General features: G+C 41.8%; 1 protein-coding gene across 6 annotated transcripts; it reads left to right on the forward strand.

Moving 5' to 3' along the window:
* Positions 1 to 4,346: 4,346 nt before the first annotated feature.
* On the forward strand, positions 4,347 to 17,818 carry DSEL (dermatan sulfate epimerase like). Of its 6 annotated transcripts, none has more exons than XM_081561545.1 (3): positions 4,347 to 4,724; positions 5,580 to 10,107; positions 13,107 to 17,818. In XM_081561545.1, exon 2 carries the CDS (start codon positions 6,460 to 6,462, stop codon positions 10,096 to 10,098), a length of 3,639 nt encoding a protein of 1,212 aa, XP_081417671.1. In that variant the 5' UTR covers positions 4,347 to 4,724; positions 5,580 to 6,459; the 3' UTR covers positions 10,099 to 10,107; positions 13,107 to 17,818. The 6 variants fall into 6 exon arrangements, with proteins under 6 accessions (XP_081417671.1, XP_081417672.1, XP_081417666.1 ...); XM_081561546.1 differs by having other exon boundaries at positions 14,108 to 17,818; XM_081561540.1 differs by having other exon boundaries at positions 4,349 to 4,724; positions 5,580 to 5,753; positions 6,395 to 17,818.
* Positions 17,819 to 26,384: the final 8,566 nt, after the last annotated feature.

Consider the following 26,384-nt stretch of genomic DNA (forward strand, 5'->3'; position numbering starts at 1 on the left):
ACAACTACTAACCATTTGCACATAATCAATTTTTAGAGTCAGGGGGCTAGGGCAAAGTTTCTCAAACTCAGGAATATTGATATTCTGGGCTAGAAAATTCTTTGAGGTTAGAAGCAGGGAGGCTGTCTGCGTTGTTGGGTGTTGAACAGCCCTCCTGGCCTCTTCTCTCTAGATGCCAGCTGTTCTTCACCCCCAAGTGTGATGATCAAGCATTTCTCCAGACTTGGCTGAAAGTGCTGAGGGGCTAAACTGTCCCTAGGAGAGACCACTGTTCCAGATGCAGGGGGTGGGGGTGGGGGATGGGTGGAGGGAAAGAGGAATGGCCCCACGCTGGGCTCCCTTAGTAAGTTGCATCTCCTCTAAAACTGTCTTTCATAGTAAAAGCAGGACTATACATAAGCAGAACTGGTAGCGGTAAAATGTCTCATTTACAAACACAAGGTTTTAGTGGACTTACGGGGAAACTTCTTTCCTCAGAAGTTGGCTTTGGTATTTTTGAATTTTCATATATCCCATTACTGTCATACAGACTTGTACAGCTGGATGAACAAACTCAAAGAACACTCTCAGCCACATCTTCATTAGCAGCTCTGCAGGCAGAATTCCCGTCACTTTGAGATGTTTTGTATTCAAAGCAATTGCAGAAAGAGTATTTCCAGATCCTGTTGCCTGCTTTAAATCTGCGGTTTTGTCTTTATCATTGGGATGGCCTATTACTGCTGGCCAGTTGTGCAATAACATTTGCAGCTTAAGTTTGACGTCTGTTTCAGTACAGAGCTGCTATCTTCCCAAACTTGGGCACAAAACTAGTCGTAGCATTGCTTGAGGATCAATACAATACACCTCTGGCCTTAATAAGTGGTTCAAGGAATCTGCATCTGAGCTCATGCAGACAAAACCATGCCAAGGAAGAGATATGCTAAGGGAAGAATAACTAAGTCTTCCCTAGATTCAAATGCCCAAGCTCTGCACCAGCCTACGCCTTGGAGACCTGTGCACAGTCAGCTGCTGAACATACAGCAATTAGTTCCCTGACATCCTTGCCTCAGTTATTAAGAGTCCACCAGAATAACAGATCACGGACAAATATGATTTCAGTCAGAGGACTTTATGTAGTGTCTTGGTTTGTTTTATTGCTTGCTCTTTATCCTTCTGTAAGGTGATGCACTATTTACCTATGTTCTAAGGCTCGGAACTTGAATTTACTTATCTCAAGACATAAAATGTCTTGCAGAAATTCTCCTTAAAATGTTAGCCAGCTTCCTTCTGAGGTTTCACTTGAATTAAGTCCCTCCAAGACATAGCTCTGACTCTGTGCTGTGGCAAGGTCCTCTGCACCACTGGGAGAGTAAGAGCCTCTCTTCTACTCAGAACTCAGCAACCCACTGTAGATGTTTACGACTGTTTCCTCGCCTGCTATAAAATGAGGGTGATAATTCATGTTCAACAGTCGATACACACTTGGCACAAAGTGCTGGGCTCTGAGGTAGGTGTTGAAGAATTTAAAAACAGAAAAGAAGAAAAAGAAAAGGTAAGAAAAAAGAAAGAAAGAGGAAGGGAGGAGGAAAGGAAATCTTCTTCCTTGGGGAATCTAGTTGAGAAAGCACCATCTCTGGTGTATGTAGGGTGGCTGGGGGTAAGGTTGAAAGATATTCAAATTTAAAAAAAAAAAGAAGATTTTCATTAAGTGCTTTGAAATCACAAGTAAAATCTCATGTAGATTTAAGATCTTTTTATATAACAGGATATAGCAGGAAATCCCTAGAGTGACAGACTCTATGGTTCTTCTCTTCTATTAAAATAAGATACTGCTCCAGGATTCTGAATTTAGCAGCTGTTGGTATATGTGCCTCTTGCCACACTCATAAAGATTTTTAATGCGCAATAACATAATATATACCTCATGCCTTCGATGGCTGGATGCATTATTTATAATTAATTAACTTAGTACCATCTTCATGTGTGGAAGAAGCAATAATTGGAGCTATCCATTTTTAGTTCATAGGAAGCAAGACGCTCTTCATTTTTCACAGAGCCGTTTGCTTACCACCCTTTCTTGCCAATGATTTGAAACGATCAGCTGTAGCTCCTGTTTTCTTTCAACGGACTCACAACTGGGAGACGATGCCAGTTCAAAGTGAATTAACCTGAAAGCTCATCTGGAAATGCTGAAAGGCCTGCTGCACTCCACAGCTTAGGTGCAAACACACAGGGCAGACCTGAAAGTCTTAATGTCTGTACCGGAATGCATTCATCTGTAAAGTGAAAATGATCATATTGATGTTAAATCTGAAAAGAAAAAGCAAAGGCTTGCATGGAAGTTAAAATATTCCCCTGGCAGATGTTAGTGTTTGTAATAGTTCTCCACGGTTCACTTTGCCCTGTGTCATGAGGCATTTTGGATTCACAGAATGAAAGAACCCCATCCACACATTTTGTTCTGAGAAATGGTCTGCATATTTACTCATTGTATTTACTAACACGGATTCCTAGTCACTTTCTAAAGCTCCTCTTTGCAGAAACTGATAACATTCTTTGCATCTGGGCTCCTCTTTCCTCCAACTCTACTTTCTCCTGTAAGGGAGGCTAGAAGCCAGGGGTCATCTTTCTCCATCATGGGTCATATACGGGGACAGTCCCGATGTTTACAGAAAGTTCTGTCTCTAGAGGTTGGAGGAGGATCCTTGTTTCAGAATGAATCTCAGTGGAGGAAATGAGGCTCTACAAGAGCCCAACTGTTGACACTTCAACTCATTTCAAACACAGGTACAGTCCTTATGAGAGGGGCTGAGTGACTGACCACGACCTGACAGAGCTTTGAAGAGAGCACAGTAGTCAGCCAGGGAAAACATGACGCATAAAACAAATGATCTGAGGCTGAATATATTTACAGATAAAAACTATAGTGTGGTTAGGGAAAAACCTAGGGTGTATTTACAGAAGAATTTAAGCATCTGAGCTGGGACAAGTATAATGAGAGAACTTCAACAGTCAGAAAAACTTTCAACCAGTAAATTGGGGTGTCGGGGGCAGAGAACGCTATGCAGGAAGGAGCTGGATAAGTATGGTTATGGAAGCAGCAGGCTAAAAGCAAGATAGGCCATTTGGACAGAGGTAGGGTTCCCAAGGGGATCAAATAGAAGATTGACTGTGAGGCAGTGGCCACATTTCACACCCAAGGTAAATTTTGAAATGTATTCTGCTAGCAACGGTCTACTGTTTGGTTTTACCATGAAATGATCAGAGCAAGACACTTATTTTTTAATAGACATATCTGTCCCTTTCTACCAAAATGGAATGGAGTCGGAGGAAACTGAAGGCATCACCAATCCCCAACGGGGTTGAGTTTGTTTATTTGCAACAACTGGTATTTCACTATATTAGACGGCAGACTCACGTTGACTCATGTCCAAGTGTAATCTCAGATGTTAGTGAGAGGTTCCATATGTCCAGTACCACAGGAGTTACAGCTGCTCGACGATTTCCAAAGTCTGGAACTGCACACACGTGTCACAGTAACTGAGCCACACAGTCTTTGCTGCCTGTGGGTTTTTACTGAACTGCAGGTTCCATTTCTTGAATAAGAAAGAGGTTCCTTCCACCTGTTTGTCACATACCTTTCCATATCTATACTGCCAGAGAAATTATTGCAATAAATAAGGCTGATTAGTCTTTTTTGTCTTCCCCTGATCTTTAGCATCTGTGCTCCTGAAGTCAGTCTTGTATTAATACGGTATATTGATTTTGCATTTCTGAACGACAGCAACCCCAGCCAGGCTGCCGCACATTCCTCTCCTCAGACCTTGCTCTTCCTGAAGGCTGATCCCAGACATCCCACGGCGTCACTCCGCCCATCCCCGCTTCCCCCATCATTTGTAATCCGGCCCAGAACCTCCTCTGTCTTCCTCCCACTCCTAACCCTGTGAGGTCGGCCCTCTCCCCACAACCAAAGAGGTAACAGCGGCGGGACTCGGCCGGCAGGGAGAGGTCCTCGGACCCTCGCACTCCCAAATCCCTCCCCGCCTCTTCCTCCGGCTCCGCCGCTCCGGGAGCGCGCGCCGTCACGGCAGCCGGGAACACGCGCACTCGGAGGGCCCTCGGGTTCAAGATCCCGGGGGCGGTCGGTCCCGCCCTTGGCCCCGCCCCCACCTCCTTCCAGCCCCGCCCCCGATCCATCTCTGGCGTCGCCTGTGCTCACTCTCCCCAGCCCGAGGCCCCGCCCCCATCCTGCCTACGTCCTCCCCGCCCCGCCCACCACCCGCCTTGCCCTCCCAGAAGCTGAGGCCCCGCCCCGTCCCCGCCCCCGGCCGTTCTCGCCCCGCCCCCGGCCCGCGTCGCCGTCTCTCGCCCTCCCCGGGCCGCGCGGCCGGAGCTGGCACTGAGCACCGGCGGCTGCGGCGGCCTCGCGTTCAGGGCACTCCAGCGCCCCGCCGGACACGGCGTCCCCGAGAGCGCCCGGCGCGCGCGGATCTGCCTTCCGCGGTCCCGGGCTGCCCGGGTGCGTCCGGCGCTCCCCGAGGGCGGGCGTGTCCTCGCGGCGCCGGGCGGGGCACGGGCGCGGGGCCTCAGCCTGTTGGAGCGCTGGGGGCGCCGGGCCGGGGGCGTCGGGACCCCTGCGGGGACGGGCCGCCCGGGTCCCACGCAGAGCAGTGTTTTCCAACTCTCCGCCTGCGTCTCATCGGGGGCCACCGCCACCCGGAGAGACCCCGTCCAGATCTACCGAGGTAAGCGGACTTGGCCATTGAGGGGTCTCTTGTCCCCAGACCACTGCCAGGGGTCGAGGGTGGGGAGCGGAGGATCGAGCTGGCATGTTCGTAGGAAGCGAATCACAAAATGCAACAGGCGGAGCGGAGCAGGAAACTCCTAGCGTTCATGTTTCCCACAGAGAGGAGACTTGTCCAAGACTGAAACTTGGTGAGGTTCTTCGGAACCCAGACGGGCAGCCGTGAAGCTGCTCCTTGAGTCCGGGTTTGGGTCTGAGCTCCCTCTGGTGGCTTCTTGTAAGGATGGAAAACCAGGCTTTTTGGGAGGGAGACTGGAGCAGAACCGGCGTTCTTCGCTCCCACACATTGTCATGGTTTCTCCTTCGAGAAAAGTAACTGCGCTTAGTATTATAGTTCCTCTGGCAAAGACACCTTGAGCCCTTGAAAGCTAAACCCTCATCGAGAATCATAAAATGGTCCTTTCAACTTTGGGTTTTTGTCTCTGAGTCTTCCGTGATCAAAACAAGAATGAGAGCGGTACTCAATCTTCTCTTGACTACATTTGAGTAAAAACATTTTAAATTACGAAAGCAAGCCACTGTTAAAATAAATACTCTTGGGAAAGTTAACATCTTGTAGCCGCTTGTCTTCTACCACCATTGTTATCCTAATATATGCCTTGAAAAGTATGAGAAAAAGGAATCCTTTAGTGTAACTTCGATTGTATTAAATAACAGATTTTACTGTCATTCTAAAATTTCTATCAGGAGATGGTAGAACGTTTAAATCTTCCATTTATGTCCCAGCATACCTGTAGCTTCAGAGAATTTGTTTTGTCTTGTCCCCCAGAACAAAAATTCTGTTTTGTTTTTCCAGTGTCATGAAAAAGGAACGGAAAAGAGACGTCACTGTTGGTGAAAGGGGAGTTTTCTTTCCCAGTTGGTGGTTACTTCATGATTGGAAAAGAAGTACCTAGGTGTTTGCAAAGATTAGATTTGCATAGTTGTACAGATGAAGCTGATAAAAGAAGATGAGAATATGCTTTCTGAGGTGGGTCATAATAGGCTGATGAGTAAGTAAGCCTGAACAAGACAGATTGGAAATGAGGGCAGGAATCCGGAGTGTTTTAAAACCAAGTAGGACTTTAAACACTTGCTGAGGATGTTTTTCTCCCAAAAATGAAGGAAGAAAAAAAATTCTCACAGCCAGAAGTGTAAAAAGCTGAGCAGAGTAACAACCCAGTCTGCTCCAAGGATTTCAGTACTTCATCAACTTCTTTGAGAGCACACAGACAGAGGCATCAGACCTGTATGATGATCTTATCACCAGTGATGTGATATGACTCCTTAATTTGGATTTTGGAGTGCTTTTTTTTTCTTTTTTTTACAATGTGGGGTTTTTGACTCTCCATGTTAGGTAGATTTCTGTCAGGGAAGTAAATTGTGAATTCATAGTATTCTTGACTATCTCCACTCCTGTTTGCTATGTGACATGGGAAAATCAGAGGCTTTAACGTTCCTTGAAGTTTTATTGGAAGCAACACTGCATCAAGGAGGCAGATTCACAGTGTAAGTTTTCTCTTTTTGGCAACTGCACTTTGAATGAGCCGCATGTCAGCAGGATTTCACAGCATATACAATTTACAGTCTTTGTTTTATCAAGGCCTTAAATGTATGTTTTATACTCAGCAGATGGGAAGCACATTGAGCGCTGTATTTGACATGTATGCCTGAGGAAAGGAGCTCCCCGATGGATCATGGCGTTAATGTTTACAGGACATTGCTTATTTTTAGTATTAGTGATGTTTGCTTTCTCTTCTTTGGAGGAATCTGTGAGCAATTACTCTGACTGGGCAGTTTTCACAGATGACATAGATCCATTTAAGACACAGAGAGTGCAAGATGTCAGACCCAATCAAAAACCAAAGAAGAGTATGCTTCATCCACGTTTGTATTTTGATGCTGGAGAGATCCAAGCAATGAGACAGAAGTCTCGCACGAGCCATTTGCACCTTTTTAGAGCGATCAGAAGTGCGGTGACTGCTATGCTGTCGAACCCAACATACTACCTACCTCCACCCAAGCATGCTGATTTTGCTGCCAAGTGGAATGAAATCTATGGTAACAATCTGCCTCCTTTAGCGCTGTACTGTTTGCTGTGCCCAGAAGACAAAGTTGCCTTTGAATTTGCCTTGGAATACATGGACAGGATGGTGGGCTACAAAGACTGGCTGGTGGAGAATGCACCAGGGGATGAGGTTCCAGTTGGCCATTCCCTAACAGGTTTTGCCACTGCCTTTGACTTTTTATATAACTTATTAGATGGTCGTCGGAGACAAAAATACCTAGAAAAAATATGGGTTATTACTGAGGAAATGTATGAGTATTCTAAAGTCCGCTCCTGGGGCAAACAGCTTCTTCACAACCACCAAGCTACTAACATGATAGCACTGCTCACGGGGGCTTTGGTGACTGGGGCAGATAAAGGTACTAAGGTAAATGTATGGAAACAGGTTGTAGTAGATGTGATGGAAAAGACGATGTTTCTGTTGAATCACATTGTCGATGGCTCTTTGGATGAAGGCGTGGCCTATGGAAGCTACACAGCTAAATCAGTCACGCAGTATGTTTTTCTGGCCCAGCGCCACTTTAATATCAACAACTTGGATAACAACTGGTTAAAAATGCACTTTTGGTTCTACTATTCTACCCTTCTGCCAGGCTTCCAAAGGACCGTGGGGATAGCAGATTCCAATTATAACTGGTTTTATGGTCCTGAGAGCCAGTTGGTTTTTTTGGATAAATTTGTCTTAAAGAATGGAGCTGGGAATTGGTTAGCTCAGCAAATCAGAAGGCACCGACCTAAAGATGGACCCATGGTCCCCTCCACCGCCCAGAGGTGGAGTACCCTTCACACTGAATACATCTGGTATGACCCTCAGCTCACCCCACAGCCTCCTGCGGAATATGGCATTGCAAAAATGCACATGTTCCCTAACTGGGGTGTGGTCACTTATGGGGCCGGGCTGCCAAATACACAGACCAATACCTTTGTGTCTTTTAAGTCTGGGAAGCTAGGAGGGCGTGCTGTGTATGACATAGTTCACTTCCAGCCATACTCCTGGATTGATGGGTGGAGGAGCTTCAACCCTGGACATGAACATCCAGATCAGAACTCATTTACCTTTGCCCCCAACGGGCAGGTGTTTGTTTCTGAAGCTCTCTATGGACCCAAGTTAAGCCACCTGAACAACGTACTGGTGTTTGCGCCGTCACCCACGAGCCAGTGTAATAAGCCCTGGGAAGGTCAGCTGGGAGAATGTGCACAGTGGCTCAAGTGGACCGGCGAGGAGGTTGGTGATGCTGCCGGGGAAATCATTACTGCCTCTCAGCACGGGGACATGGTATTTGTGAGTGGGGAAGCCGTGTCGGCTTACTCTTCAGCAATGAAGCTGAAAAGCGTGTATCGGGCTTTGCTTCTCTTAAACTCTCAGACTCTACTAGTTGTTGATCACGTCGAGAAGCAAGAAGATTCCCCAATAAAATCTGTCAGTGCCTTCTTCCATAATCTGGATATTGATTTTAAGTACATCCCATATAGGTTCATGAACAGGTATAATGGCGCCTTAATGGACGTGTGGGATGCTCACTACAAGATGTTTTGGTTTGATCATCGTGGCAGTAGCCCCCTTGCTAGTATACAGGAAGCAGAGCAAGCCGCTGAATTTAAGAAACGGTGGACTCAGTTTGTCAATGTTACGTTTCAGATGGAATCGGCAATCACAAGAATCGCTTATGTCTTCTATGGGCCATACGTCAATGTTTCCAGCTGCAGATTTATTGATAATTCCAATTCTGGACTTCAGCTTTCTCTCAATGTCAATAACACCGACCATGTTGTTTCGATCGTGACTGACTACCAGAACTTGAAGACAAGGTTCGACTACCTGGGATTTGGCGGCTTTGCCACTGTGGCTGAGCAGGCCCAAGTAACCCGCTTTGGTTTGGGCACTGAGGCAATAGCAAAGCCCATAAGACGCGATCGAGTTATTTTCCCCTTTGGATTTAAATTTAATGTAGCAGTTGGGTTGATTTTGTGCATCGGCCTGGTGATCTTAACTTTTCAGTGGCGGTTTTACCTTTCTTTTAGAAAGCTAATGCGGTGGATCCTCATCTTTGTTATTGCCTTGTGGTCCATTGAGCTGCTGGACGTGTGGAGCGCCTGCACGCAGCCCATCTGTGCCAGGTGGGTGAGGCCGGAGACTGAAGCGAGTGCGCAGGCGCCGGCCCCCGGAGGCCAGCGCGCGGACCCACCCGATGTCGTCATTACCTCACTTCCTGGTTCCGGAGCCGAGATTCTCAAACAACTCTTCTTCAACAGCAGTGACTTCCTCTACATCCGGGTCCCCACAGCCTACATTAACATCCCGGAAACGGAATTAGAAATCGACTCCTTTGTGGACGCCTGTGAATGGACGGCATCCGACGTCCGTGGCGTGCGTTTCCGTTTACTCCGAGGCTGGCTGCAGTCGTTGGTCCGAGACACGAAACTCCATTTGCAGAACATCCATCTGCACGAACCCAGTAGGGGGAAACTGGCCCAGTATTTTACCATGAATAAAGACAAGAAAAGGAAGTTGAAAAGGAGAGAGTCTCTGGCAGAACAAAGAAGCAGAATGAAAGGCGCCTTTGACAGAGACGCTGAATACGTTCGGGCTCTGCGGAGACACCTGGTCCACTACCCCAGCGCGCGGCCGGTGCTCAGCCTGGGCAGCGGGAGCTGGACCTTAAAGCTGCATTTCTTTCATGAGGTGTTGGGAACCTCCATGAGGGCCCTGTACGTGGTGAGGGACCCTCGGGCGTGGGTTTATTCCATGCTGTACAGTAGTAAACCTAGCCTTTACTCTTTGAAGAATGTACAAGAGCACTTAGTTAAGCTGTTTAAAACGGAGGGAAGTGCAGGCCGTTGTACCTTGAACTCAGGCTGTGCTGTCGAGTATGAATTGCTGAGGAAGGAACTGTCGGCATCCAGACCTCACCCAGTCTCGCTGCTGGCCTACGCGTGGCTGGCAAACACGGCCGCTGCCCTGAGGATAAATGCAGACCTGCTGCCCACCAGCTACCAGCTGATCAAGTTTGAAGATCTTGTGCATTTCCCTCAGAAAACCACGGAAAGGATTTTTGCCTTCCTTGGAATTCCTTTATCTCCTGCTACTTTAAACCAAATATTGTTTGCCACCTCCACAAACCTTTTCTATCTTCCCTACGAAGGGGAGATATCACCCGCTAATACTAACGTTTGGGAACGAAACTTGCCGAAGGATGAAATTAAACTGATTGAGAACATCTGCTGGACGCTGATGGCTCGTCTAGGATACCCAAAGTTTATGGACTGAATGCTGCAGGTCAGCAGAGATTTGCACTAATACTTTCCAACCCAATTTGTGGCTATGAATTAGAAGTTTGTTTATTCTTGTACTGTGTGTGTTTGTGTGTGTGTTTGTGATCAATTCGTTACATGCGGAGAGAGATGATTTTAAAAATAAGCACCGTATTTGGCCTAGCAGGATTTATTTTTATGTCACCACTTTCCTTGCCTTTGTTTCTGAATTTTTTCTGCTAAGACATTTCTGCCACGGAGGTGTAGATAAAGTTATATTACCATGGTCAGGGGAGTTAGGAGGACTTTAAAGGTTTTTGTTTAACTCTCTGCTTCATCTGTAACTCAGCTGATCTAGCCCAGAACCTCATGCACTGCTGAAAACCTGGCAGTTGCTGCTTTACCCAAGCGTCTCTTGCTTTCAAGATGAACTACAAAAGTTTCTTATCTTTTTTAGAAGGTTTCCCAACACATTTATCTTGCACGCCACACATACACACAAATCCTTTTACTGTGTAGAATGTTCACAGATATCACTGGGGAAATGGTGAAAGCTCCTATCAGAATTATCAGATCCCTTCTAGAAAATACAGATGGAAATACAGAATGGATTTTTTTTTCTTTTTTTTTGAGGTCAGAAACAGTGACCTGAAAATCCTTCTTACAGTTTTTTACTTAGGAGTCATAAGAAATCAGTCTTGGAACAGTGGGTGCCAAGGGCTGGTAGGGTATTTTAGGCCCTCTTGTCTCTTTAAAACTCTCTCCTTCTTCCTTGCTTGAAACTGCAGCTGTTCACCATCACCACTCCCACCCTGTCCTTTCTGCCACTGTCACGCGAAACAGTCAGTAGTTACTAATGGCTAAACCCTGATATTTGTGGGGATTTTTTTTTCCCCCTGTCCTGATGATTAATTTTGTATCAAAGCCTGAGACCGCCTTAGAATCAGATTTCTCCTTGTGGAATTATCACTGTATGAGTCAAAGCGGTGCTGCTGCTGCCAGTGTTTTTTTAGACTGGAAGCAGAATTGGAAAACTGCCTGACTTATCCTGCGTCCCTTTGAATGAGTCTCCAGACTGCCGGTGTCTGCAGAAGTTGAAGGCCAATGGCAGATGATGTCAGAGGCATCTGTTTCCTTTACCATCTGCATCTTATTATAAATGTCGTCATCATAACACATGGTTCATTTTATTTTGGTAGACGCTGAAATCAAAATAGGATGCCATTAGAAACCAGTGGAGCAATTACAATGAACTGGATGAAAACCATGAGGCAGTGTGGAGACTTGATGCAAATCTCAGTGTAGACTGCAGTCTTCTTCCTGATGTTTCAAACTGTAGTTTCCACACCACCCCCCTCACCCCCCAAGCACTAACACTTGGGATTCTGTCATTCTGACCTAGATAAAAGTGGCTCTTTCTTAGTAGTTTGTTGTTATGTCAAAATGTGCCTCCAGGGTGATCAAGCTGTGGGTATGTTACATTCCAGCTGAAGCTAACCAGGCTGTCATTTTTGTTCCATTACAGTAGGAAAACAGCCCTCTCCTACTCCCCCACCTCTACTTCCTGGTGTAGCTCTCCCTGCCCTCTCTCTACAATGTCAAAATGAATGAAAATCCTGTTGTATTAATACAGGTTGAGAGGGCAACCAAAGACTCAAATCTGCACTATTACTCTCAAGGAAGATTATTCTTCCTATCTCAGGGTTATCACGAGGCATGTAACATTTTTACATGGATGATAACACCATTTCCATTACTGGTCAGAGTCTCAGTGTCTGCTTTCAATTCCCAGGATATGCGATCTTATATCAAATAAAAAGGCTTTGTGTTGAAAGTAATATGAGGTTCGATCAAGGTAAGAATTACCAATGTGTGCAGATAACAGCAGAGAACACAGACTCTGGACCACTGCCTTTCCTTTAACTTTGCACAGAAACATGCTCACAGGCAGAAGAGAGCCAGATTGAGTATGTGCAGGAGTTGGGGGAGAGATGTGGAAAATGAAAAAGAAAGAGCAGTTCTGTGAATGAATATGGGAACAAGATGAGAATACGTTATTAATAAATAAGGAAAGGGACTCACTTAAGGTGATCTTCACAGGATATCTTTCACCACCTAGCAAGGTCAGGGTGAATTTCCTTGCCTACATCCGACCCAAGGGAGTTTGCTGGAGGAGAAGACTTATGTTCACAGGTTCTGTTTCTGAGGAATGTTACACGTAGGTGAAAGCTGGCCCAGCCACTGCATATGCAAGGACTTGTTCATGCTTGGGACTCCCGCCTTAACATCCCAATTATGATCTCAGAACACCTAGGTCCTGCACTTCCAGAGTGTTATCCTAGGAAAAATGTGAACAGACTCTACACTTACTTTTACTCTGATCATCACAAAAATAATTAAAGCAACACTGATGACTTTGTGACATTTTCAAAGAAATCACAAAAAGTTCTTTCCATAAAAAAATTTATTTCCTTCATTAATTTCCCCAAACTCGGGCCCAATTGGAATAAAAGCTTTTATTGAAATAATACTGTTTACATATTGAAATTCTGAAAGAAAGGGTTAGTTTTTCTGACACAAAAAGTAACTTACATGTGGTGGTAATGTTGATCTAGTTTTCAAAAGTTAGAAATGATGCAAATTACTCACTTCGGGTGAGAGAGGCCATATCCATAGCTGAATTTACTGTAATGACAATTCCAGAAAGGAAGGAAATGGACGAACCTGCTCAGAAGAAAGAAATCTATGATTATACTTAATCTATAGAAACCCAGAAAGGCATAAATTTTAGGTAGATACACTTTAACACCTACATACTGAGCCTAGAACCTGAATATTAGATATTTGATTAACTGGCTTTTTGGACAAACAATAATTAGTACTATAAATGCCTGTCAGGAATGGGGTAATTATTTATGTCTAATTCCCAGGCATGGTATAGGATCTGCCATAAATACCTTCATATTTGAAGAAGAGACTCTCTCCACACACTAGTTATGTTTAATTTTTTTTTTCTTTTTATAGAAACGCCACCCCTTCTGTCTGCCATTGACTTTTGATTGGCATCATTTATCAGCAGAGTTTTTGGTGATTTGGTTTAGGATCATTATAGATGCTGTATGCATTAATCACTCAGTCGTGTGTGACTGCGACCCTGTGAACTGAAGCTTGCCAGGCTCCTCTGTTCTTGAAATTTTCCAGACAAGGATACTGAAGTATGTTGTCATTTCCTTCTTCAGGGTATCTTCCCGACCCAGGGATCAAACCCAGGTCTTCTGCATTGCAAGCAGATGCTTTACCATCTGAGCTACTATATAAAGTCTATCTCATTCAGTTATCTATAAGTAAACATGGACAATCATTTTAAAATCTGACTTAACTCTGATCATAATTAGAAAAATGTCACTAATTTAGTGAAAAGTGTAAGTAGAAGACAATATGTTATAACACCACTTACAGAGGTAAGGAAGCCTAATATTCTAAGACAGATCTAGGAATTTAATATACATATGTGGGCTACCTACTACTTGTTTAAATATAGACCAATTATGTCTAAAAATAGCTGCTAAGGCAATGTTTTCCATACTTGACTAGTATCATTATTTCCCTTCATATTGGCAGAAAAATTCAAATAACATTTTAAGAACTAGACTGAGGTTTTTTTTTTTTTGCACAAAGAATGAAAGGAACTTAAAACAGATTCTCACATTCTCTAGCTAACTTGTAAATGCTTGAGCTGTAATTTACATGAGCTTATGTTGTGTTTAGTCCAAGTAACGTGTTTAGTTCCATTTCCAAAGATAGGTTTGGAGAAGGCTTCCAAACCTTAGCCGGGTGTCTTGTTTTTGTTCTTCATTTTCATTTTTCTTTCACATCTATCCGCAGTTACGCAGCAAAGAAAACCTATACTGGAGATCATAGCCCAGTTTATCCAAACTATATGTATAACATGGCTCCTCTGTTAATAAAAAGCTAAAAGCAACTCGGCTATGGTTGGGATAATTTGTAATAGCCCTCTTCTTTAGGTCTTTGGGTACGTGTGCTAGGATTTTATCTGGAGCTGAGAAGGCAGAGTTGGGAAATGCTGTCCAATGATTTCAGCCACTAAACTTGCACCCTTCAGTGATGGACAAGCCATGACTCCAATCCTGTAAGTTAATTTTAAGTCCTGCCTTCAGTCCATTTCACTCTTCTCTGTACTTTATCCTAACTTACTAAGTAGCAAGAACATCCTGGTACTGTATACCTGGGCTCCACAATTGCCCCTCCTCCCATTGGTGGAATCTCCATTCGAGCAGGAGATCTGTGAAAGGAAGATTGGTACAGGTCCCTTGAATCATTCTAATAGGTAGGTGGTGCAGAGGGTTGGCATAGTGGAGACTTTTTTGTTTTTAAATAGAGAAGGATCCATCGTAAATTAGTCTCTTAATATGTGCTGCACAGGACCTTAAGGTTTTCATGTTCATCATTACAATCTTTACAGCAACTCAGTGGTGTTGATTTTACAGATTCTAAAGCCCGCATTCTCTTTGCAGGGAATCTGTTTTTGTGAAGGCATTTGGAGCAGGTTTACAATTCAGTTATCAATTCACAGTAGTTTTGGGGTATCAACTGTCAAGGTATTGATTAGCTTGAGGGAAGAAGACAAAAATGAGTTGACTCTGTGCCTGCCTTGTGAAGAATTGGTGGTCTCTCCCGAGACTTCAGAGCTAGTAGGAATTCATCAAGAGGAGAAGGAGAGGAAGGGCGTGCCGGTAGTGATTACTGCCCGAGGAGAGGCGCTGCAAACTATCAGCTGCTCTGCCATAGAAACAGTGGTTATGAGAAAAGGGAGTAGTTTATGGAGCTTGGGTACATTTGCAGAGAGATCACCATCCATGCCTTTCCTAGTTAGGTTTGACTCTATCATTGTCACAGGATGTCCCATCAATAAGTAGTGAGAGGCACAAATGGAACAAAATTGCTGACACCCTCTCTCTTCCAATTCTCCCCTGACTAACTGCCCCAACACATTTCTCACAAAGAACTGTGGTCCATAATTGAACAGCACGGGATGCCCTGAAGAAAAGGCTGTGTGAGTGTGGTCGGACTGGGGTGCATGCAGATCGCTGCTGGTAATAACAGTAAAGGATAACTCAGGGTATCTCCTCTGGGCTCCAGCTGGCCAGAAGCATCTTCTTTTCCTTCCACTGCCCGCTCAGTGCCTCCAGATTCATATTACCAGGCGGAGCTGACCAGTCCTGAGAAGGCAGCAGTGAACAAAACCTATGGAGCTGACAGTCAACCAAATATATTTTAAAGTAATTCATTTTGGGGGAAAAACAAAGCAAAACAAAACTCTTCTTTTCCCTACTATGGAAATAATGTCAGAGGAAGGGAAGGAGGGAAGGAAGAAATGAAAAATGGGAGGAAGGAACTCTGAACCTAAATCTGAACACAAAGTAAGGTGTATAAAGAGAACTGTTTCTCTAACAACTGAGTTCATTATTGTATGAACTATTGGAATCTTATTATAGCTAAAACTTCAAAGGATAGATTGTAATCTGAGCAAATCTTTTCTATAGTACATCACAGCTGCTCTTTCTATCTTATTTCTTTAAACTATTTCTGTATTGCTGTGACTCTTGAGATGAAATGAATTTTTTCTTTCAAGGGTATTAACACTGGTGTTGAATTTCATCTAAGTGTCAAGTTTTGCAGCTTCCTAGATAGTGTGGTGTTTTCCTATATACTCTCTCCCTCACTGTTTCCAAGCAAGGGGTATATACCATGATCCCAGTGATTTAAGAAAGCAGACATTCATACACATGGGACAGCCATGGTGCTCTCCATTCTTTCGTAAGTTAATTCAGCTCCCATCACCGTCACTTTTCTCACTTCATGCGTAAATGTACAACACAGAAATCTCTAATCAATCCCTACATTAAAATATGACATCCCTCTATGGACAATGCATAAGGCACTTCTTACTTTATTCATTGCATAATGGAAATAATGCTTCCAAACGTTGTTCTGCTACAATGAAAGATAACTGCCCAACTTTATTCAGTTCAGTTCAGTTCAGTTCAGTTCAGTCACTCAGTCGTGTCCGACTCTCTGCGACCCCATGAATTGCAGCACGCCAGGCCTCTCTGTCCATCACCAACTCCCGGAGTCTACCCAAACCCATGTTCATCGAGTCGGTGATGCCATCCAACCATCTCATCCTCTGTCATCCCCTTCTCCTCCCACCCCCAATCCTACCCAGCATTAGGGTCTTTTCCAATGAGTCAACCCTTCGCATGAGGTGGCCAAAGTATTGGAGTTTCAGCTTCAACATCAGACCTTCCAATGAACACCCAGGATTGATCTCTTTTAGGATGGATTGATTGGATCTGCTTGCAGTCCAAGGGACTCTCAAGAGTCTTCTCCAACACCACAGTTCAAAAGCATCAATTCTGCGGTGCTCAGCTTTCTTCACCGTCCAACTCTCACATCCATACATGACCACTGGAAAAACCATAGCCTTGACTAGACGGACTTTTGTTGGCAAAGTAATGTCTCTGCTTTTAAACATGCTATCTAGGTTGGCCATAACCTTCCTTCCAAGGAGTAAGCGTCTTTTAATTTCATGGCTGCAGTCACCATCAACTTTATTAGTGTTTATTTATTGTTTTAAGTATTCATTTATTCCTTTGTCTTGTTCCAAAAGATTAATTTTGTTTTATATATTTGTTTAAAGTTTCTGGGATTTTAAAATAAGGCTTTTTGGCGGAGCCTGGTGGGCTGCCTATGGGGTCGCACAGAGCCGGACACAACTGAAGCGACTTAGCAGCAGCAGCAGAGCCATTTTAACTTGACGCCTTAAGGCGATATTTCACAAAACTTTGAAGGGAGATTTACAAGAACACAAAACAACCAAGAAGTGATGAAACTGCTTCCATAAAACACCCATGAAAAGCCAACTGCATATCAAGAGTGCAGTTAATAAAAGTTAACCCTACACAGTGAAATAGGTAGGTTCTGCTCTTCATTTTTATTCTAGACATTAACCTGGATGTCCTGGCCAGTTCAGTGTTAACTCAAGCACATCACACTTGCAGTGGGCTTATGTGCACCAAGGAACTCGTGTTATTTTTCTTTAGATTGACCAGAATAAACTGAAATGTACATGCATTCAGTTATACTTTATCTTTTACTCAAAATTAACTATAAATTTTGAGTTTACAGTTACTAAACAAAAACCCCATTACTAAAAGGTACTTGTTTTTATGCTCAGTTACTCAGTCGTGTCTGACTGTTTGCAAACCCGTGGACTGTCGCCTGTCAGGCTCCTCTGTCCATGGGATTCTCCAGGCAATCCTGGAGTGGGTTGCCATCTCCTCCTCCAGGACTTTCTTGTGCACACACATGAAAATCTGGCAGGATTCCACTATCGTATGAGGTGTAAGGTTTTCTGCGTGTAATCAACATATTGTACTCGTGGGTTTTTCACAAGCTATGTTTATGCCTTTCTCCCATTTCCTTGGTTAATTTGAAGAGGGAGGTTTCTATTTAAAATGTTATATTAACAACACTTTTTATATTATGTGAACTTTGAAATTTGATAAAATTTGAATACAAATCCCTAGGTCAGTAAATATTGACCAGCTGTGATGTGTTGGACAGTTTTCTTAATTTGAAATAACCACTTCCCCATCTGTAAAACTCCCCCAGAGTTGATGTAAGGATTAAATAAAGTCACATGTGAAAATTCATAGAATGATACTTGTTTCCTCTTTGCGATGACCTCCAATTCATTTTCTAGCAAACCCATATATAAAGGAATGCACCATTCTCCCAAGAAGAAAAATATTAAAATGTCCCCAGAGAATTTGAGCCTACATAGTTGACATATAGATCAGATAGACACCTATTTTAATATTTCATATACCGAGTCATAAAAACACGTAAAATCACAATTATGCAATTAATATATTAATTTTGAAATAATTTGGAGCATTTTTCATGGTCACATTTTAAGAAAAAAATCATTCAAATTTCCACTTACTTCAGTGCTTTATTTCTAGAGTCATGGTTTGAGTTATTCCAGAGAATATTGTATTTCCTTCTGAGTTTAATGAAGATAGAGACTCTTTTAAGTTTTTGTTTAGTCGCCCAGTTGTGTCTGACTCTTTGCAACCCCATGGACTGTAGCCCACCAGGCTCCTCTGTCCATGGGATTTTTTGGGCAAGAATACTGGAGGGGGTTGCCATTTCCTCCTCCAGGGGATCTTCCCAACCCAGAGATTGAACCTGTGTCTCTTGTGTCTTCTGCATTGTAGCAGAATTATTTACCTGCTGAGCCATCAGGGAAGCCTATTGAATTTAAGTATGATGCTATAACTTGAAGTTCTATATCATATTGCAAGAGCTATTTGTATAACATTAACCATAATTTTATGTTCATACCTTCATTCAGTAGATACATTATTATGATCTTATGCATCATAATCAATATATTTTTCCTATTTTGATGTTTTCATTTATTTATTATGAAATATGCATAAAAGCTGGGAGTGTTGAAGACTATGTGTGAACATGACATTTACTCCACTGGCTATGATGGAATAAGTGAGGACCAACCTGGTGGCTCAGTGGTAAAGAATCTGCCTGCTAGTGCAGGAGATGCAGGTTCAGTCCCTGGGTTAGGACAATCCCTTGGAGAAGGAAATGGCAACCCACTCCAGCATTCTTGCCTGGAAAATCCCATGGACTGAGGAGCCTGGTTGGCCACAGCCCACAGGGTTGCAAAAGAGTCAGACACGACTTAGCAACTAAACAACAACAATCTGAGGTAGTATATCCAAGTTACACGTGTCATGATTATATACTTTGACACCGTACATAACAGATGATTTTATGAATATAAAATGATCTCTTTATAGAACACTTACTGTCTTTTAATGCCCACATCATTCACACACATTCTTTGGCTCAGGATTAAGGTCTACAGTATGTTATCATCTACCTGGTGCTTTGTAAGTGTGGGTGGTTTTTCTCTTCTGTGGCTGTAGACCACAACCCGGGAGCAGTTCCAGAGCCTCCAGTTGGAACCTCAGCCTTCCAGCGAGGAGCGCAGGACAGCACGTGCCTCTGCTTGGGGAGCAGATGCCACACACCTATGATCACAGGGTTCATCCCAATGAGGACAGGAATTCCTCTTCCATGACTGGTTTTCCCTGGATACTGCCGTCCAAACCCTGGCTGAGGTTCACTGTATGCAAATCAGAAGACACTGTTTTGCTGAGCCTTGCACATGTCAGGTCTGCTGCCCCTACTTCTCCAACTGTAGGTATGATGGATAGGTTATGCTAGTATGTGGATGCTGAAAAGACATGCTGGCCCTATCAGAAGCCCTCTTCTGTGATATTGATAAGTCTCTGTGACCAGAGCTGGGAGTCAGAACTCCTATACTCACACCCTACCATGTGGTACAGAGCGTATACCTCTGACCTTCCATTATCGTATCCTCATGCCCTTACCAGCGACCCCAGAGGCAACAACTATCCTGGATTTTGTGTTTACCATTCCTGTGCTCTTCTTTATAGCTTCACCACATATGTCTCTATACTTATCAACATATTGTGCATTTTTGCATGTTTTTATACATTATGTAAACCAGTAACATACTGCATATATTCTTACACAGCTTGCTTTTCTTCACTCAAAATTTTGTCTAATGCATGTTGATGTTTGTAGGTGGAGAGCACTTATTTCCAACACGGTGGGTTCCAGTATAGACTACTGTCCAAAAAGCATACTTTATGAATCTTTCATCTTGTTGGATTTGGGGAACATTTTTAATTTTTGTAATTTTAGACATTATACATAAAACTTTATATATGCTATATAATGCACATATGTTAATACAAGAATTTTGTCATTGTGCTTTTTTTTTGTACCCAGAAACCTTCCTACCCAGCCCCACTCCAGCCTAGTGTATATACTGAGGACTCAAAGCACATCCTCAAGTATTCTGGATACCAAATTATTATTTTCACAGATTGTTTGTACCAGTTGACACTCTAGCAATTGTTGAAAACCTTGTGTTGCTCCAAAGCTTCTCCTGTACTTGGCATTTTCATACTTTTAAATATTTTTCTGTCTAGTGGGATAAACGAGTGCTATGTTTTCCTTTTTTTTTCTAGTTCTGTTAATAATATAGAACACGCAGCACATGCACTAGTGTGCACACACACACAGTATTCCTTATTTTTCCCACTTGTGTTTCTTCTTTTGTGAAAAGAAATCATGTTCCTGTCTTTTATCTATTTTTCCTTTGCATTCATTTTTTCCTCATTGATTCATTGACATTTACTGTATATTAATAATACAAATCCTTTTTTGGTTATACTTGCTGTGAATAACTTCTTGGCTTATATTTTTATGATCTTTGTACTGTGACTTTTATGATACATTTTGATGTGCTGGTGTTTTTAATCTGAACGTAGACAAAATGTTTACAAATAATTTTTCTTTATTATTTATACTTTTTTTCATCTTATTAAAGAATCTTAAGGTCTCGGCACTGAAAATGTTCTCCTCTATTTTCCTATCATTATCAATTGCTGCCAAACAATATTACCACACATGTAATGGCTTAGAACAGGACACATTCATTGTCTCACAGTTGCTGTGGGTCGGGAATCCAAGCCTGGCTGAACTTGGTCGTCTGCTTGTACATGTGGCTGCAGTGATGTTGCTGGGACTGGGATCTCATCTGAGAAGCACCCACTTCCAAGCTCATGTGATTGTTGGCAAGACTGTATTCTTTGTGGGCTATTGGACTAAAAGCCTCAGTTCTTTTCTGCCTGTTGGCAGGAGACCTTGAGTCACTTGCCGCATGAGCTTCTCCATTAGCAATTAACTTCATGAAGTCAGGATGAGAGAATCTATAGAGAAACTGCTAACATGCTATCATAATCTTGGAAGCAACACCCAGGCAGCTCTGGTTAGAAGCTAGTCAGAGGTCCCCTTACCCCTACACCCAGGGGAAAGGGTTAACACAAGGACAGGGCTACTAGGAGATGGAGAGCTTATTTTAGAGCCTCCCTGCCACAAGTTTTGCCTTTTATATTTAAATATTTAATCTGCATACTTAGTTGGTCAGTTGTGTCCGACTCTTTGGGACATCATGGACTGTAGCCCACATGGCTCCTCTGAAAATGAAATTTCCTGGGATTTCCCAGGCAAGAATACTGGAGTGAGTTCCCATTTCCTTCTCCATTTAATCTGCTTTACATTAATTGTTAAGTCTATTCTGAGTTTGTTTTTTTTTTTTTCCCTGTATGAATAATCTGCTGTCCTAGACTGAAAAGATTCAGTACCCTCTTCTTTCCACTAAACTTCAATGCCATTTCTACTGCATATCAAGTCCTTACATTTTGTGTGAGCTGATTACTGAGTTCTCTACTGTACTCCACTGGCAAATTCGATTACCCGATGACAATACTGCACTGTCTTAATTACTGCAGTCTTTTTGTTGGCCTTGAAATCTGGCAAGGCAAGTCTTTTTCTTTTCTTTTTTTTCTATTTCTTAAGCCTTTGTTCTTCCATATGCATTTTAGAATTAGTTTGCATAGTTCCTCAAAGCAAGCAAACAAAGAACAATACATGTTATTGTAAATGCATGATATCAATTTTGGAAGAATTGACCTCTTTAATTAATCCCAATTCATAAGCATGGTATATCTCTCCTTTTATATAATATTTGTTAATCCTTTGATAGATTTAAGTATGAGCACTTTATATATTGTTGTTACAGTGTATTATATTTATTTTTAATTATATGTCCTAAATGATGATAGTATGTAGAAAATACAGTTGACTTTTGTGTATTTATATTGTATCAGGGAACTTACTAATTTAATAATTTACCTGTAAATTTTTTTGAAATACTTATATAAGATGAATTTGTAATCTGTAATTAATGGAATACATTTCCTTCCTTTTAATTTTATAACTTTTTGATGTTCTTACTGGATTTGTTAGGACGTCCTGTAAAGTACTGAGTGGATCTGGCAATGTGAATGTTCTTGTACTGTTCCTAATGTGAATGGAGTAATTGTACATTTCACCACTAAGCAAATGAATGGATGCTGTGTGGGATTTCATAGATTCCCTTTATCAGTGGTACTCCCTTCTACTGCCAGTTGATAACTGCCTTTTTATCATCAATGCATGATGAGATTTATTCATGCTTTTGCTGTATTTATTGTGATAATCATATGCTTCTTTGCCCCAATCTGTTAATGCAATGTATTTTGTGAAGATATTTTTTTCTTTTGAGATTAAACCAAATTTGGCTTGCTATGGTGAAACCAGACTGGGAATGATTTATATTTATATTTGTTGCTGAATTGAACTTATTAATAATTAAGATGTTTATATCAACATTTGTAATTGTGATTTTCTCATGATATACTTGTCTAATTTTGAAGTCAACAAACTTGTTACACAAAGTAAGTTGAAGATGTTCTATTTTTATATTCTCTAGAGGAGTTTGCATGGGATTGAAATGACCTAATACAAGAATGTTTGTTAGAACTCATTTGTAAAATTATCTGAGCATTCTGTTTTCTTTGGAGGAACACTTTAACTAAATATAAAATTTTATTTGGTGGTTATAGGGTTATTTTATTTACCTCATGAATTTATTTTGAAGCCCATTTGGCAAATTATGTTTCTAAGGAATCTGTACTGTTTTAATTTTTCACATTTATTGAGCTAAATTTGCTCAAAATGCATTCTGTTGCCTTTCTAATTATCCATCTCCCACACATGTATTTTCTCTCCCTAATACTGAGTATGTGAGCTTTATTTCTTTATGTTCCTGATGCTTTTTGGCTGATGGATATTGACAAAAATAGACCATATACTTAAATTGCCTTCTATATTGGTCGCAGTTTAGTTGCTAAGTCATGTCTGACTCTTTGCAACCCCATGGACTGTATGTAGCCCACCAGGCTCCTCTGTCCATGGAATTCTCCAGGAAAAATACTGGCGTGAGTTGCCATTTCCTTCTCCAGGGGATCTTCACAAGCCAGAGATTGAACCCCAGTCTCTGGCATTTCAGGCAGATTCTTTACTGACTGAGCTACCAGGGAAGCCCTACTTATCTTCTCTATTAGTAATATAAATTAAAGATCCTTTACAATGACTAAGTTTTAGTTTTTTTGTTCTTACCTAATATTTTATGTTTATGTGCTATTGCATAACCAGCTCCTAATCTTATGTATTTCCTTTATTTCTCTAACATCGGTTGTTTTTCTTTTTTAATCTTTAATTATATGCCCCATTATTTTTCGTCAATGTCCACCAGCCAAAAACCACCAAGAACAAACTGGATTTATTACAGTAAGAGGGTTTTAAGCAGTACAGCATTACTCTGCTCTATATCAAAAAATGAACTAATAACAAAAACAGCATTAAAAAAGGCATCAATTAGAAAATAGGACTTTACTACAAGTAAAGATTCAATATCTTTAATGTAGAAAAGATTTTACTTATATGTAAGCAAAAAATGATTACAACTTTAAAATAAACAGAAGTTAAAAGCAATAAAGCAGATAATCAGTTTCACTAATTCAAAGTACAAATACTGTCACTTTCCTTTTCTTTTACAGTTTGTATCTTGGCCTCCAAATTATTTCTACTTAAGCCCTGTCCTCCCACTACTAAATAAAAAAAAATACAGGGGAAAAAGTCTAAAATTCCTTGGGATTTAATCAAAAGGTTTAGGACTACTTCCAAACATAAATCAAGAAAGAACTTTAATCCCATGTGACCAATACTTTCCCTGCTTCTCACTGGTATAAGGTATCACTGTAGACGACTGGGCCTGTCCAATGCAACAAATGACGCTTTTCTACAGAGGCTAGAATCACATGCTTATAATGTTTCTGCAGAGTTCACATTAGTGACCCATGCACAAAAGGCCGGTTCATTTTAATTCACCTCCTCCACCCCCCTTTTTTTTCTTAATTTTATTCTTGAAAGCACAACCTACTGGACCGCTGTTCTTGGGTCTAGAGAATTTGCCTACACTAGGTATGTATTGATACTATGCAGAAATCACTCCCACCTGCCACCCCATCCTTGCAAAAACCATTAGACATTTTTATAGAGCCTGGATTACCAGCCTAAAATCCCCTCCCAGGGGAATGTTATTTCAGGTATTTTCCCATCCTTTCTTGAACAAGTAGTTGTTTTGAGGGCCATGCTGGACCAACTTTTAAGGACTCTCTACTTTCAGATTTTGAAAAGTGGTATCAGTTACAGGTCACTTCACATTCACAAATGCCCTGGGCTCCTTCAGGAAAGAAATTTGCAATCACCAAGGAAATTGATTCAGATTATTTCAGGAAATAGAGATATAAGACGGCCAGAAAACCACCTGACCCAGTCCAGTGGGGAAGAAAATCTAAGGTGGATATCCAGCTTCCCCATCGTTACAGGGTACTTCCCAGGAGGCCCTCTGCGGTCTCACCTCGTGAGGTCCCTGGAAGAATCCTGGGGGCTCAGTAGCTGGGGAAATGGAGAAGAGGGATGGGACTTAAGAGCAACCAGTGTTCAAATCTCCTCGGGGTGCATTCCTGCTTCCAGTGGTACCTGAGTGGACAGTCCACCCAGTAGCTCTGTACATGTGCAAAGCTGAACTAATCAGTGAAAATCAGTAACAGGAAAATCCATAAATACCTGGGTATTAAAGTGCACACTCCTGAATGACCCATTGGCCAAAGAAAAAAATCAAAAGAGACATCAAAAACTATCTTGAGACAAAGATGGAACACAATATATAAAAACTCATGGGGTGCAGCAAAAGTAGTTCTATGAGGAAAGGTTATATTAATAACTATGAGTGACTACATTAAGAAAACAGATCTCAGATAAACAACCCAACAGCATATTTCATGGGGCTAAGAAAAGGAACAAATTAAGCCCAAATTTAACAGAAGAAAGCAAATAACAAAGATTAGTATAGAAATAAATGAAATAGAGAATAGGAAAACAGTAGAAATGATTAACAAAACTAAGTGTTCATTCTTCAAAAAGATAAACAAAATTGTTAAAAACTGTAGGATGGTTTACCAAGAAAAACAGAGAGAGGACTCATAAATAAAGGCAGGAGTAAAAGGAGAGAAATTAAAATTAATATCACATAAATAGAAAGGTGCTTAAGATATTATGATAAACAATTATATACCAATCAACTGGATATCCTAGAAAAATTAGATTTATTGCTACAAACATGCATCCTGCTAAGACTGAATCATGAAGAAATATAAATCTGAAAAGACCAATAATGAGTAAGAAGATTGAGTCAGTAATAAAAAAATTAAACAGTAATGAGAACTGGAGAAAATAAATATTGGAGAACGCATTAGTATCCATGTCACCTAGTTAGAGTTATCTGATTACTTTAGAATATTTTCTTCAATCTGGGTACAGGAAAAGGCTTTCTAACTAAGACTCAATATTCAAATGCCTGAGTTCACTTTTGGTTACGGACCAAAGAAACCAAGATTGCTTCAACCCTCTCACAGACAGCAGCATTTAACTCCAGAGAAAACTTTTTTAAATAAATAATAAGCACGCACACACACACACACACACACACACACACACACACACACACACGCACACCCCTACTAGAAGACACTGGAGAGTGATCCAAAAATCAGCAGAAATCTGAAAGAATTTCACTATCGGAAAAAGGAAGAGGCACTAGTGATTTTCTCATTTCACCACTTCTAGCTTGAAGGCAGGCCTCGCCTGCAGCATAAACAGAAGCTAAAATGCCAACAGACTAGAAAATGCCATTTCCTGGTGAAAGAAGAAACTGGAAAAGGGGAGTGCCAGAGACTGAGGGCACAAACTCCATGCATAAACTCTACCTAAGTATCTTTGAGTGTGTGCTCAGTCATGTCTGGCTCTTTTGTGACCCCATGGACTGTAGCCCACCAGGCTTCTCTGTCCATGGCATTTCCCAGGCAAGAATACCAGAGTGGGTTGCCAGTTTTGCCTCTAGGGGATCTTCCTGAAACAGGATTCAAACATGGGTCTCCTATGTGTCCTGCTTTGGCAGGTGAATTCTTTACCATTGCCCCTAAATACCTGACCTATCCCTAAACCATGAGAGCTAAGGGCAGAGTCTTGGCTTAAACATAAAATAAAATAACCAATCTAAGATTCAACCTGTCAGAAGTCCGAAAATTAGCAGAATTAAAACCATTAAATCAATAAACAGTCTTTAGTAAGAGTTTATTATGCATCACTTCA

Source organism: Giraffa tippelskirchi, chromosome 14 (genome assembly GCF_054371585.1).
Source record: "Giraffa tippelskirchi isolate mGirTip1 chromosome 14, T2T-mGirTip1v1.2.pri, whole genome shotgun sequence".
Lineage (NCBI taxonomy): Eukaryota > Metazoa > Chordata > Mammalia > Artiodactyla > Giraffidae > Giraffa > Giraffa tippelskirchi.